At 52.2% G+C, this 15,264-nt stretch overlaps 1 protein-coding gene across 4 annotated transcripts in view; it reads left to right on the top strand.

Moving 5' to 3' along the window:
• Positions 1–11,569, top strand: part of MECR (mitochondrial trans-2-enoyl-CoA reductase) — a 32,236-nt gene extending 20,667 nt beyond the window's left edge. For 3 of the 4 annotated variants that reach the window (XM_036347179.1, XM_036347182.1, XM_036347183.1), the window contains exons 5-10: positions 4,994–5,096; positions 6,140–6,242; positions 7,208–7,281; positions 8,540–8,600; positions 8,763–8,835; positions 10,219–10,574. In XM_036347179.1, coding sequence (XP_036203072.1) covers positions 4,994–5,096; positions 6,140–6,242; positions 7,208–7,281; positions 8,540–8,600; positions 8,763–8,835; positions 10,219–10,376 — 572 coding nt within the window. In that variant the 3' untranslated portion in view covers positions 10,377–10,574. Of the gene's footprint in view, positions 1–4,993; positions 5,097–6,139; positions 6,243–7,207; positions 7,282–8,539; positions 8,601–8,762; positions 8,836–10,218; positions 10,575–11,455 lie in introns of those variants that run through there. The other variant, XM_036347181.1, reaches the window with a different exon arrangement.
• The last annotated feature ends 3,695 nt before the right edge of the window (positions 11,570–15,264 follow it).

The raw sequence follows: 15,264 nt of genomic DNA, 5'->3' as shown, positions 1-15,264 counted from the left end.
GGGGATACAAAGCCAGACAAGATAGACACAGTCCCTATGTTTTCAGTAAAATGCTGAACTTAGTAATTCCACTCAGCGTTCATATAGTACTTCCCAGTTCTCACGCATGCCTTTACAAGCGTTACCACATTGAATGCCTCAAATCGTCAAAGCAGTACAGTGAGGTTGGTACCATTGGTTAAGAGCTCAAGCCCCAGGCTAACAACCTAGGTCTGAACTCCAGCTTCACCTTACACTACCTGTGTGAGCTGACCTCTCAAATCATTAGGGTGTTTTTTATCTGTAAAACAGAGAATAGGAATTTTGAGGGTTAGCTGAAACATTGCAATGTGACACTTAGCATAGGGCGTATAGTGCAGTAACCACACTGCTTTTCTTATCCTTTCTTTTATAAATGAAACGGGTCCAGAGAGGTAAATTATTTGTGTGAGATCATTTAGCAAGGAAGTGACAAAAACCAGGTGCTTTATTTGGGGTTCCCTGAGAGCAGAGCCTGAGACAAGGACAGGGGCACGCAGTTCACTGAGGAGGTGGTCCCAGGAAGCAGGAGTGAGGGAGTGGGGAGAGTGAGTCAGGGAAGGAGGAGAAGCCAGTGAAGGCTGGTTGGTGCTGTGGGCGAAATGGGAGTCCTGCTAGGAGCCCTCTAACGACCCTCATAGAACCCATCCCAGAACTAACCTCAGTGGCAGCAGGTTACCCACCAACTCTCATGCCCCATCGTGGGAGGTTTACCTTGCACACGATGCATATCCGCAAGCTGGTAGGGCCATGGAAGTCACCCGGGCTAGCTCTGTTATGCCAACGAGGAAACTGAGGCCAAGAGCTATTGGAATATGGTGGCCTCTGCAGCCCAAGGCTGGCTGAAAACCAGCCCCAGCTCCCCGCAAAGGGAGAACAGAGCAGTCCTAGCAACCCATAGTGGAGAAAGCCAGCAGGTGTGACCAGGGACCTTTGCTCAAGTTCTAGTGCAGCAAACACATTGGTCACCTGCATCTCATCCCTTCAGGCCATCCCTGATTTGGGCCACCTCTCTGGTGGACACAGCAGGGCATGCTGACACCACCCACCTCAGGTGCCCGTGTGCATCTCCACTTTCCTGTGTTGGGGCTGGTGTGGCCTAGGCTAGATCAGTGTTAAACTTATGATCTTGACCCACATTGAAATCTAACACATAGACACATATGAGTATATATAAACGGTGTCCCAAAATTCACGCAAGAAGTAATTTTGATAGAAAACACAGGTTTATAATTAAAAATTGTAAATTTTTTATTGATTCACAAAGTATACAGTATAGGGTTATGTATGGAATAGCATATCGGGTAAATGGCCTCCACGGCTTTGCTGGCACATACACACTCTTTTGTTATTGCCTGAGCAGCCGCATTTTTGAAGAAGAATGGTCCGATGATGCCTCCAGCCCAAAATCCGCACCAAACAGTGACACGTTGTGGATGCATTTGTTTCTCAACAATCACTCGTGGATTTTCTGAACCCCAAATGCGACAATTTTGTCGATTAACCAAGCCATCAAGATGAAAATGAGCCTCATCGAAATTCAGCCACATTTATGCAAAACGGTCATGGAAAATTTCAACAAAAGAGTGCGTATGTGCCAGCAAAGCCGTGGAGGCCATTTACCCGATATGCTATTCCATACATAACCCTATACTGTATACTTTATGAATCAAGAAAAAATTTACAATTTTTAATTATAAACCTGTGTTTTCTATCAAAATTACTTCTTGCGTGAATTTTGGGACTATATATATATACTAGAGGCCCGGTGCACAAAAATTTGTGCACTGGGGGGGAGGGGGGCCCCTCAGCCCAGCCTGTGCCCTCTCGCAGTCTGGGACCCCTCGGGAGATAACGACCTGCTGGCTGAGGCCTGCTCCCGGGTGGCAGAGGGCAGGCCCAATCCCTAGGTGCAGCCCCTGGTCGGGCTCAGAGCAGGGCCGATTGAGGAGCTGGGGCGCCGCCCCCTGTCATGCACAGAGCAGGGCGATCGGGAGGTTGCAATGCCACCCTCAGTCACGCTCAGGATAGGGCCGATTGGGGGGTTGGGGCACCGCCCCCTGTCACACTCAAGGCAGGGTCGATGGGGAGGTTGCGGCGCCACCCCCTGTCACGCACAGAGCAGGGCCAATCAGGGGGTTGGGGCGCTGCCCCCTGTCACACACAGAGCAGGGCCCATCAGGGGGTTGGGGAGCTCCCCCCCCCCCCCGTCATGCACAGAGCAGGGCCGATCAGGGGGTTGGGGAGCTCCCCCCTGTCACGCACAGAGCAGGGCCCATCAGGGGGTTGAGGAGCTCCCCCCTGTCACTCACAGAGTAAGGCCGATAGGGGAGTTGGCGCACCGCCCCCTGTCACACACAGAGCAGGGTGGATCAGGGGGTTGGGGCGCCGCCCTCTATCACCCACAGAGCAGGGCTAATCAGGGGGTTGGGGCGCCGCCACTGTCACACTCAGGGCAGGGCCGATGGGGAGGTTATGGCTCTACCCCATCACACACAGAGCAGGGCCCGTGGGGGGAAGGGTTTGGGGCTCCGCCCTCTATCACCCACAGAGCAGGGCTGATCAGGGGGTTGGGGCACTGCCACTCTCACACTCAGGGCAGGGCCGATGGGGAGGTTATGGCTCTACCCCATCACACACAGAGCAGGCCCGTGGGGTGGAGGGGTGGGGGCGCCGCACCCTGTCACACACAGAGCCGCAGGGCAATCAGGGGGTTGGGGAGCTCCCCCCTATCAGGCACAGAGCAGGGCCGATAGGGAGGTTGTGGCCCCGCCCCCTGTCACACACAGAGCCGCAGGGCGATCAGGGGGTTTGGGCGCTGCCCCCTGTCATGCTGATCCCAGTGCTGGGAGGCATATTACCCTTTTACTATATAGAATAGAGGCCTGGTGCATGGGTGGGGGCTGGCTGGTTTGCCCTGAAGGGTGTCCTGGATCAGGGTGGGGGTCCCCACTGGGGTGCCTGGCCAGCCTGGGTGAGGGGATGATGGCTGTTTGCAGCTGGTCACACACCCTTCAGGGTGGGGGTCCCCACTGGGGTGCCTGGCCAGACTGGGTGAGGGACTGAGGGCTGTTTTCAGGCTGGGACTGAAGCTCCCAACCGCTCCTTTTTTTCTTTTTTTTCTTTTTATTCTGGGCCAGCTTTAGCTCTGAGGCTTGGCTCCAGCTCTAAGGCCTCAGCTGCTGAAAGTAGGTATCTGGTTTGTTTAGGTTCTATAATCGAAACTCTGTATCAACTCCAGCTCTGAGATCCCAGGCTCGCTGAAAGCAGGTTTCTGGGGTTTTGTTTAGCTTCTATATTCATTACAATGTTTCTTAAACTGCAAGCTCAGAGGCCGGCAAGGCAGGCGGGGAACGTTGCAGTCCTCCGTCACTGAAGCAAGCAAGCCTCATGTTAGTTTCAAGCTGCCTGGCTGCCGGCCGCCATCTTGGCTGGCAGTTAATTTGCACATCGCCCTGATTAGCCGATGGGAAGGGTAGCAGTCGTACGCCAATTACCATGTTTCTCTTTTATTAGATAGGATATATGAAACCAGAGTTTCATGGAACCATATTTACCCTTACTATGTGCCCTTCCTGCTGCCTTTCAAGATCCAGATAACCTTTCAGGGGTAACGGAGCACCTTCGTGCACTTGACGGCATTGACTCTAATGAGGAGCATCCTGATTGATGCGCAGAGGACTCCTGTTTTAGGGGGAGGAACCTGCGGTTCAAAGAGGTCATGACTGGCCCCACCTCATTCAATCACAGTCAGAGGTGAAGCTCTGACTCACACCCAGGTCCATCTCATTCCAGAGCCCACATTTTCCCCAACATGCCTTGCTGCCTCACCCATTGACTAGTTCCAAATGCAGGCCTGGGCTTAGTCCACAAACTATAGGCTCCTGTTTCAGGGGCTGCTAGCTTCTCCAGTGTGGATCTAATCCAGGGGCGGCCAAACTTTTTGACTCGAGGGCCACAATGGGTTCTTAAACTGGACCGGAGGGCTGGAACAAAAGCATGGATGGAGTGTTTGTGTGAACTAATATAAATTCAAAGTAAACATCATTACATAAAAGGGTATGGTCTTTTTTTTTTTAGTTTTATTCATTTCAAACGGGCTGGATCCGGCCCGTGGGCCGTAGTTTGCCCACGGCTGATCTAATCCCATTGCAAGGCAATGCGCCTTGATTAAGCCGTACAGAGAGGGGAATACGGCATGGCCTTCCCCTCCAGCTGCAAGCCCTCGATAAAGGTGGACCTGTATACAGCCAAGCATGCGATGAGGCAGACCATGTTACTAAGACAGATGCTGCAGAGTGCTGCGGAGCACAGTGGGAGGAGTCTGGAAAGGCTTCGTGAAGGAAGCCACCCTTAAGCTGCGCTTCAAAGGGTTTCAATAGGGTTTCACAACAAAGGGAGAAAGGAAGAGGCAAGCATTGCACACCAAGGAAATAACCTAAGCAGAGACTTGACAACATAAAAATTGGAGGATGAAGGATATGAACTCATTTATATAGCAGGGTTTTTCTACATTATGTCTACTGTAGACTGAGTTGCCAAGTCATAGGAGGTAGTGTGTTGTGGAAGTTTGGGGGGCATTGGGAGAAGAGTGAGCAACACTCCAAGGTCTGAGAAGGCTCAGCAGCCACGCCCCGGGTCCTCTGGGAGCCTAAGCCAGTGATGGCGAACCTATGACACTCATTTTTTGGTTGATTTTTCTTTGTTAAATGGCATTTAAATATATAACGTAAATATCAAAAATATAAATCTTTGTATTACTGTGGTTGAAAATATCAAAAAAAATTCTATATGTGACATGGCACCAGAGTTAAGTTAGGGTTTTTCAAAACGCTGACACGCCGAGCTCAAAAGGTTCGCCATCACTGGCCTAAGCACTCCATCTCCTGCCTTATATGATAGGGTCTCAGGCTGGAAGCCCTTGACCTATTACAGGTCTCCAGGACTTGACTTGAGTCTCTTCCTGGCTCCACAGGAGATTCCGTCATCCAGAATGCATCCAACAGTGGCGTGGGGCAAGCAGTCATCCAGATCGCCGCAGCCCTGGGCCTGAGGACCATCAATGTGGTCCGAGACAGGTGCGTGGGGAGCCGGTATCCCAGATCCTGACTGCGTGTCGCATCCCTGCGTGTCCACCAGATGGCGCCCTTGCATAAGCGCGCCTCCTCCCGGATGGGTGTCAGCCTTGAGAAATGAAGTCCAGGTGGCTTTTGGCTATAGGATGAGTGAGTCTTTGAAATAGGAAGGGAAGACAGGAAGGAGGTGGAGACGGCCACTAGGAGTATTTGAAACTGGACTTGTGATAACGTGTGGTTTTTTCAAAACCAGTGTTCATATTTGGGGATGTTTTAAGCTGTGTTATTTTTTCTGTGAACCGTCTAACCCAGGGCCCTTTTTTCCCCTTGTATTTGTGTGGTACTTTGAAGTGCATTAAAAGATTGAAGGAGATGAGCAGGTTTTCCATCTCTGTTTCATAGATGAGAAAACTGAAATTTCGGAAAGAGGAGGCAACTTGCTCAGGGAGTCACAGCAAGTCGGTAGCAGACTTCATTTCCCGGCTTGTTCTGTTTCCCTCATAGCATCGTTTCCTTGAGCCTCACTGTCCACGAGTGTGGCCATGTCTGTCGGAAGCCCTGTCTTATTAGGAGAATTGACTCTCCCTTCAGTTCTCTATCCCCTCGGTTGTGCTAACAAAAATCATTGTTTGCCTTGGCCAAAGAGTCCCTGAGCCACTCCTGGGCTGGAGTTTGTTTGCACAATACTCAAGAGCCCCTTGAAAAGGAGAGGGGGGGGCAGAAAGGAAGTGGAGTTTGTTGTGTCCGTAGAAGAAATCAGGAAGTGAACTGCCTTTTCCCTGGCACAGATGGTTTCCAGCATCCCTGAGCTGGCAGGAGCTGTAGAAACCGCCCAGCCCAGCTCTCTCATGCCAGGGAGGAAACTGAGGCCAAGAGACGCTGGAGTACGATGAAACCGCATGGTCAGGCCCTGCCCGAGGCCTGGCTTAAACCCGATCCCAGCCTCCCGCAAAGAAACACGCTGTCACAGCTGTGGCCGAGCAGCCCCGGGAGCCTTTGGTGGAGAAAGTGAGCCGGTGTGACCGAGGTCCGTGTTTGGTTTCCAGACCTGACCTCCAGAAGCTGACCGACAGACTGAAGAACCTGGGGGCCGAGCATGTGATCACAGAAGAGGAGCTGAGGACACACGAGATGAAAAACGTCTTTAAGGTACCTAGGATGAGGGACGCTGCGCCTCCATTCATGCTCGCCCCCCTGAAGAAAGCGGACTGGAACTTGAGAAGCTGGGGCCTGGCTCCATTGTTCCTCTTCCCATCTTCCCTTGGCTCTTTGTGGAGGATAAAGCCCATCCCTCCGCCAGGGGGCGGCATGCAGTAAGCGCCCAGGTGCTGCGAGGGAGGCGGGAGACCTGTGGTTTGCAGTTTTGAGTATGTGATGGGCCACGTCAGTCCTCACAGCCGATGTGAATCTCAGCGCTGGGAGAGGAGCTGAGGAAACTGGGGCACAGAGAGGAAAGAGAAAGAAAAGAAGCAACATTTCCTGGGTACCTACCTTGCATTTTATCAGAGAATCCCACAAAAGCTCCACAAAGCAGGTACTATCTATTTTATAGACGAGGAAACCCAGACTCAGGAAAGATAAAGGATTTGACCAAGACCACACAGTCTTAAGTGGTGGAGGCAGGGCTGGCCCCAGTCTCTCTGAACTCCTGGCCTCAGAACCTTCCAGAACCTCCACCCCCAGCACGCCTAGTAAGTGACCAAACCACATCTCAGCCTCTTTTCACTGAACTCTGGAGCGACCAAACACACACGCACTCCCTCAAGAACACACCCTCTTGACAACATTTCTGAAGCAGTAGGTCTGATATAAACTGAGTTCAAAGTCCCAGGAGGGGCGCACATGGCGAAAGGAAGTCCTTGGAAATGGGTTGTAGGGACCCTCAGTGTATTCTTTCTCAGAGGTGGGCTCTGAATGAAATCCTCAAACAGAGAACAGGACTCGGCTGGTAAAGAAAAGGCCATTCCAGGCAGGAAAAAAAGAGTTGTAAGGCAAGAACATCCCGTTTTCTTCGCTCCCTCCTGACACAGGGGCCTGGGAAATGCTGTTCGTAGCAGCTTCAAGACCCACATGTAGAGTGGTAGCTCCCTCACCGCAGGTTCCTTATCTTCCAGGACATGCCTCAGCCACGGCTCGCTCTCAACTGTGTCGGCGGGAAAAGCTCCACAGAGCTGCTGCGGCACTTAGCGTAAGTCCCTCGGCCCTGCAGGTCCAGATCGCCGGCGCCCTCCGCGTCTGAGCTGGGAGGACCATCAGGTGAACAGCCCCGAGGCCAGGGCAAGCCGAGCCGAGGCAGGTCAGCAGGGGCCTGAGTAGGAAACTGGGGCCAAAGTTAAGTCCTACCCAGGTCTCTGGGCACTTCCTCTCTCAGCCGCCTTCATCACAGGTGACTGAGAGCCCATCCAGCTGTGCTTTCCCAAGGGACCCGCTTTGTTCGTCTCTGAGAGGGGAGTGGTTAAGGATTCACAACCTAAGGGCATCTTAAAAAGTCACTTAGTCCTAGCTTATTAGCTTTTAAATTTTTTATTAGCTTTTAAAAATAGATTCTAATTTTAGAGGTAGCATGATGCGTGTTACAAAACATTCTGAAAGCCTATGAAAGTTCAAAGGAAAACTGAAAGTGCAGAGGCTGCCTCTCATCCCACCGCTGAGGGGGATGCGCACCGTGGACAGTTAGCAGTGCCTGTCCTCCCATTCTTTTCCCTTTCATGGGAACTCCGCCGGAGTGTGCCTGAAAGGCCCCTTCCCAGCTGAGGCAGGCATCCCCTAAACTAGTAGTTAACACGTGTTTGCTAGCCCTCACCAGCGCCGGGGTATAGAGATGGCTAGAACTCACGGGCTAGATGGGTCATTGATCAAAGAGCTGTGAAAACAAGGGAGTTCACCATGCACTGAACTCTGTGCAGGAGCTTGAGGGAACCCCCCCACAGCCACCTAGGCCAGGGGTACTAATCCCATCCCGTTTGTACAAGGCCCAGAGAGGGCAGTCACCTACCCCAGGTCTAGGAAGCAGCAGAGCCAGGCTCAGCCCTACTCTGGGCACCCTCCAAGGCAAACTGCAATCCCATGCCACTCGTTACAGGAGGAAGTTGGCGATCTGGACCAATGTCAATCCCATGCCCACAGTTGCATGCCTATAAGTGGAGTGGAGCCAGACTGAACTCGGGTCTTGAGCTCTTCTCAGGAGAGCATGCTTCTTTGCAGCAGCTCATCAGAGCCTGACGGGGTGGCTATATCCGTGGGTTCCCACCCCTGCCTAAACACCCAGGTCATCTGGAGGGGGATAGGTCGTTAGGTCAGGGGTGGGACCTAGGAACCTGTATTTGGGTCCTTCCCAGGGATTCTGCAAGCAAGGTTTAGGGTTTAGGGTTGGAATAGAAGCGCTGTGGCAGCTTCCAGAAGGGCTCTGAATCTGCCTGCACCCATTCTGTTCTCTGACTTTTCAGACCTGGAGGAACCATGGTGACCTATGGAGGGATGGCCAAGCAGCCTGTCATCGCTTCTGTGGTAAGCTGGTGGTGGGGAGGGGGCAGCCTGGAGATGGGCCAGACCCCACAGTTGTGTAAACTCAGGCAGTTTCCCTGTCTCTGGGATTCAGAGAATGTGTACCTTAAGGGGTATCTGAAGCTCTTGGCCTCAGAGCCCCAACATGTCCTTCTGTGCCCACAGAGCCAGCTCATTTTTAAGGATCTCAAACTTCGGGGCTTTTGGTTGTCCCAGTGGAAGAAGGACCATAGTCCAGGTGAGTACATGACAGCCCTTTGCCAGGGGTCACACAAGAGGGCAGTGCCTGCTGCAGAAGTGACCAGCCTGTCTGAGCCCTGGATGGGTGCTTAGACCCCAACCCTACGACAGGACAAAGGAGAACAGCCTCTAACTAAGCTACAGTGAGCAAATAGTTATTGGACTAAAGTGGGCTAGTTCTTGGGGGCATAACATTGAACAGGGCACACACCGCCCCCTTCCTTGAAGAGCCGGCGGTGGGGAAGACCGCCATAGGAGACGACCAAGTGAAGAAAACCAGTGCTGCAGCCAGCCTGCCTGGGCCCCGCCACTGCTGGCTGTAGGTTGCGTCTAGCCTCGCTGTGGGACCTGGACAAGTTACTCAGCGTCTGCTCAGTCTAAATGCCATAATAGTTTCAAGTATTATTAGCCCTGTTTGACAGAAGAGGAGACTGAGGCTCAGAGTGGTTCAGTCGCTTTCCCAAAGCCACCCCAGCTCCGGAGTGTGCAGCCAGGATGTGACCAGCTAGTGTCTCTGACTCCAGAACCCGAGCCGGGACACTGCTCTTCCTTCCTGGAGGCCCGGTCCCCAGACAGGGACCCCCAGCTGAGACTGAAGAATGAGGGGTTATCCACGTGAAGGGGAGGACAGTGGTGGCATGAATGGGGTGTTCCAGGTCGAAAACCAGCACGTGCAAAAGCCCATGAGGAGGTGGACACATTGGTTGTAACCACATTATAAAAGGCCGTCTACGTCTTTTTAAGGAGTTCAGGCTCTATCTTAAGGCAATTAGGGAGCCGTTGAAGTGTTCTAAGCAGGGTAGATATGATGGGATGTGAATGTTGGGTGAATTGACATCTATGAAAAAACACTTCTCAGCCAAGCCCTTCACTTCTTATCTTCCTGTACCATAGTGGGCCCTTAGTGGTGGGCGGGGGAGAGAGTCGGAGGGGGGGTGTTGGTGGCCTCAGCTCATGGGGCTTTAAGGGAGTCCTGGGCTCCTTTTCCTGAGCAAAGTTCATCAGTTCCACATCAGTAGTGCCAGGCACACCCACCTCCCTCCCTGCACCCCTTCTGGCTTCCCAGCCTGGAAGTAATCCTGCCCCTCCCACCATTCAGACTCCAGGTTACACCCGAGTCAGGTTCTGTGGGTCTGAGCCACCACTCTGCCTGCCCGTCAGTTCCTGGGGCCACTCCCCATGTTCCTCTGTCCCCACCCTGGCTCTCCCTGACCTGAAAACAGGCGGGGACCAGGCAGCCTCCACAGCCGGCCTGTCTGTGGCCAAGCCCTGGGCTCTCAAAGACTTGCCTGGCGCTCAGCACCAGCGGAGGTGACTTGTGCCATCGTACGAGGCCCTGCTGCTGCTGCACCCCTGTCTGACTTCCTCCAACCTCCCACAGACCAATTCAAGGAGCTGATCCTCACTCTGTGCGATCTCATCCGCCGAGGCCAGCTCGCGGCTCCCGCCTGCTCCGAGGTCCCACTGCAGGACTACCAGTGTGCCTTGGAAACCTCCATGCAGCCCTTCTTGTCTTCAAAACAGATTCTCACCATGTGATACTCCCAGAGGAGCCAGGGCAAGTGGGAAGGGATGTGGATCAACAGGACTGGTTTGGGCCCCTTAGTGTGGGCCCTCAACCTTCCCGGCTGCCCCTCTCCTCACTGCCACTTCCCACGAGGAGAGCTGTGAAGCTAGCCCAGGCCCCCAGGGCCAGCCTCAGGGTATCTAATAAAGTCTGAACTTCCTGAAAACAAACAAACAAGACCCATAGAGTCATCCCTGTGGGGAAGGACCATCCCTGCGCCTGCCACTTCCCAGGACTTAGCAGCTCCTGCTGCCCAGCCTCCATTTGTGCCCCAGCGATCATTTCCTGACACCCTGAAAGCAACGCCAGGGTGGGCCTGGCAGGTACAAAAGCCAGTGACATGCAATCTCTGCCCTCGAGCTGTCCAAGCCCATAGAGGAGAACCTTCTAAAAGGGAAGGTCCACTCAGCCTCAGTGGTGCGTGGCTCAGGCTGGGGCAGGGGGAGTGGATGCCAGCCTGAGGAACAGGAAATGTGGGCTTAGGTAGCTGGACCACCCTCACGGAAAGACCTTTCTAACTGGGATGTTAGAAAGGTGTTAGTTCCACCTGTGGTTCTCAACCTGCAGTCATCTTGCCTCCAGGGGACTTTTGATAATTACCTGGAGACATTGTCACAATGGAGAGGGTGCTGCCTGCATCTAGTGAGAAGTCAGTGATGCTGCTAAAAAACAACCTGCAGTGCACAGAACAGCCTCCCCCAACTAAGGTTATCCCGCCCAACCCTGGCTGGTTTGGCTCAGTGGATAGAGCCTTGGCCTGTGGACTGAAGGGCCCCAGGTTCGATTCCAGTCCAGGTATATACCTCGGTTACAGGCTCCTCCCTGGCCCGGGCCTTGGACAGGGCTCATGCAGGAGGCAACCAATCGATGTGTTTCTCTCACATTGATGTTTCTTGCTGTCTTTCTCTCTTCCACTTTCTCTAAAAAGCAATGGGAAAATAAATATCCTCAGGTGAAGATTGAAAAAAAAAAAGAATTATTCAGTCCAAAATGCCATAGTGCCACTGTTGAGAAACCCTGCATTAACCCAATAATCCCACTGTTACCATAGAGATCAACGTGCTAAAGAAGACACACGTCAGTGCTAGGAGCATAACGAAGGTCTTGTCCCAGGCCTGGGTCAGGATGCCTTCCTACAGTGACGCTTGAAAGTGGGCCCTGAAAAGTGAGTAGCTTATTCCAAGAGAATTTGACATTATGTGACTTTTTTGATGTTTGCTTCATGATCCACTCACCCAAAGCAAAGAACTAGACTCTGGATGCCTCCCTTATCAGATGTCTCCCTTATCACTTGGCCCCCTGTCCCTTAGCTCAAGAGCCTCCTTCAGGGAGTCCTTACTGGGTGACTAGTGCGTGCCTGAGTCTGTGGATGCCCGTGAGGGATGTAGGGCTGGCCCTTAGCCTAGTGCAGGGGACAGACCTTTACTGTATACTAATGACAGATACAGAGGTGTTCGTGGCAGCAGGGACACAGCAGCTCTGCCTGAGGGTTTACGGAAGGTTTCCCGGAGGAAATGTCACAGAAAATTTTGAAGGCCTAGCAGGAAAAGGTGCACCAAGCAAAACCAACAGCATGTGTGGTTGGAGCCTGGCACTTGGGCAACTGCCAACAAGCAAGTGTAGCCACTGCCAAAGCCTGGGGGGAGTGTGAGGACCGGTGGAAAGGGTAGGCAGGTGTCAAAACAGACTTGTCCTCAAGACCAGGGAGGCACTCAGGGGTTGTAAGCAGTGGAGCGATGCGGAAACATGCTCCGAAGGCCAGAGTCCACTCGGGTTTAGTTGCACGCCAGCATGTACACAGGCTCCTGGCATGACCCTGTGTCTTTGGGATATCTTGTGTGTCCTCTGCAGAAAGCCCTCAGCTTCAGCCTGGGGCTGGGGAAGGTCCGCAGGTGCCCTCTGGATGAGATTTGCCACCTTATACACCTGGTTTCAGGATCAGCTCCAACTCCTCCAAGTCCGTCTCATCCCCTGTCCTCTATCCTCGAGGTTAGGGGGATGATTTGTATAGATGGCCGATGTGGCAAGTGAAAAACGCCTGAGAGGTAGTAGGGGGCTGCCCAAAGGCCGTAGGAGTGAAAGTTATGATTAGGTTCCTCAGGCAGTCCACAGTGGGGTTTAGAGTGATGAACCTGCAGCCCCGAAGAAGGAGCAGACCTGGTATGGACTGGGAGGAGGCAGACAGGAAGCAGTAACACCATGGTTAGAGACCTCAGGGAGTGCGGTGCAAACTGTCCTAAGGACAGTACCTCTAGGGACCTGGAGGTGACAGTTGGGTTGGACTTAGATGAATGATCATTGCTTCCTCAGGAAAGGGAGACAAGCATTACAGACTAAGGGACCAGATAAGTAAAAGTTATAGAGACAGAACATTTAGGCCTAAATCTTCTGATTTTCCCCAAATATCCATTCTCCTCCTAAGATTTAAAACTGATGACTTTTACATGGGTACGCAGTAGACTGGAATAAACACTGCTTCCCTGCCTCCCTGGCAGCAGACAAGGTCTGTCCCGTGTGATGTAAGTAGAGAAGACAGGTGTCAGCTCTTAGGAACCTATATCTGAACTCTTTCTATCCTGAACTTTTTCTTCCACTTCCACATTTTTCCTGGCTGGGATACAGAGGAATTTGCCCAGCCATCTTTGACCATGTTAAGGATGGAACACGCCCAGCCATAGTGGCTCAGTAGTTGAGCACTGACCTATGAACCAGGAGGTCACAGGCCTGGTCAGAGCATATGCTCAGGTTGCAGGCTCAATCCCTGATCGTGCAGGAGGCAGCCAATCAATGATTCTCTCTCATCTTTGATGTTTCTATCTCTCCCTCTCCCTTCCTCTCTGAAATACACACACACACACACACACTGAGTGGCCAGATTATTATGACCACCTGACGTTTGTAGGCAAATTAGCCATACACTGCATCGTATGGGATATGGAAGCCGAAGGCCTGTTCGAACACCTTTGCTGTCTGCAATTACCAAGATAAAACGTCTCCAATTCACACAGGAACACAAGGATTGGACAGTTGAGCATTGGAAAAAAGTCATGTGGTCCGATGAATCACGTTTCCAATTGCATCATGCAGATGGCAGAGTGAGAATTTGGCGGAAACAGCATGAAAGCATGCACCCCACATGCATGAGTAAAACCCTTCAAGCTGGTGGGGCAGTGTTATGGTTTGGGGCATGTTTTCCCGGCATGATTTGGGCCCTTTAATTCGTGTGGAACAACGTCTGAATAGCACAACATACCTAAGTATCGTTGCTGATCAAGTTCATCCTATCATGTTGATGGCGTATCCCAATGGAGATGGCTTCTTCCAATAAGACAGTGCGCCATGCCACGGTGCTCGTATTGTGCAGGAGTGGTTTCAAGAACATGAGGGAGACTTTACCTTGCTTAGGTGGCCCCCACAATCACCAGATCTCAATCCAATTGAGCATTTGTGGGACGAAGTTAAAAGAGCCATCAGGCAGCTGGTTCCACAACCATCAAATCTCACAGAACTGGACAGTGCTATTCATCAGGCATGGTGTCAGATTCCTCACATCACCTTTCAACATCTCGTGGAGTCAATGCCAAGAAGAATCGCCAGAGTATTGAAGGCAAAAGGTGGCCCAACGAAGTACTGATGGGGTGGTCATAATAATCTGGCCACTCCCGTTCACATATATCCCACATTCAAAGGCTGTTAAATCACATTGTTTACCCATATCTTCAGGAAAAAAATCACTTCTGTTGTGGTAAACAACCTGCTTCCCTATTTATAATGGTCTGGCCCTCTGGCAACTTCAGAGCGAAATTATAGCTAATTTGCCTACAAACGCCAGGTGGCCATAATAATATGGCCACTCAGTGTGTGTGTGTGTGTGTGTGTGTGTGTGTGTGTGTGTGTACTAGAGGCCCAGTGCACAAAATTCGTGCATGGGGCGGGGGGTGTCCCTCAGCCCAGCCTGCACCCTCTCCAATCTGGGACCCTTCAAGGAATGTCCGACTGCTGGTTTAGGCCCAGTCCCACAGGGATCCCTCTCACAATCCAGGACTGCTGGCTCACAACCACTCACCTGCCTGCCTGCCTGATTGCCCCTAACCACTCCCCTGCCAGCCTGATCGACACCTAACTGCTCCCCTGCTGGCCTGATTGCCCCCAACTACCCCCTGCCAGCCCGGTTGCCCCCAACTGCCCTCCCCTGTAGGCCTAGTCATGGTCACCCCTAACTGCCCTCCCCTGCAGGCCTGGTTGCCCCCAACTGCCCTTCCCTGCCAGCCTGGTCACCCCTAACTGCCCTCCCCTGCCAGCCATCTTGTGGTGGCCATCTTTGACCACATGGGGTGGCCATCTTGTGTGAGGGTGTCACAGTCAATTTGCATATTACCTCTTTATTATATAGGATATTTTAAAAATAATGGAACAGCAATGAAATCATCAGAGACTGGGTCCCTGACACCCAGCAGCCCTGACTGCCCACCTCAGGACTTGAGAGATAAGTTTTACTTAAGAAATAAGCTTCTGCCGAAACCGGTTTGGCTCAGTGGATAGAGCGTCGGCCTGCAGGCTGAAGGGTCCCAGGTTCGATTCCGGTCAAGGGCATGTACCTGGGTTGCGGGCACATCCCCAGTGGGAGATGTGCAGGAGGCAGCTGATCGATGTTTCTCGCTCATCGATGTTTCTAACTATCTCTCTCCTTTCCTCGCTGTAAAAAATCAATGAAATATATTTAAAAAAAAAAAAAGAAAGAAGCTTCTAGGCCTTGGGTGGGTAGCTCAGTTAGGTAGAATATCACCCTGACACACCAAGGTTGTGGGTTTGCTCTCTTGTCAGGGCACATATAAGAATCAACCAATGAATGCATAAATA

Source organism: Myotis myotis, unplaced genomic scaffold (genome assembly GCF_014108235.1).
Source record: "Myotis myotis isolate mMyoMyo1 unplaced genomic scaffold, mMyoMyo1.p scaffold_m19_p_2, whole genome shotgun sequence".
Lineage (NCBI taxonomy): Eukaryota > Metazoa > Chordata > Mammalia > Chiroptera > Vespertilionidae > Myotis > Myotis myotis.
The sequence above is the reverse complement of the archived record's forward strand: the minus strand, read 5'-3'. Positions and strand labels throughout refer to the sequence as shown.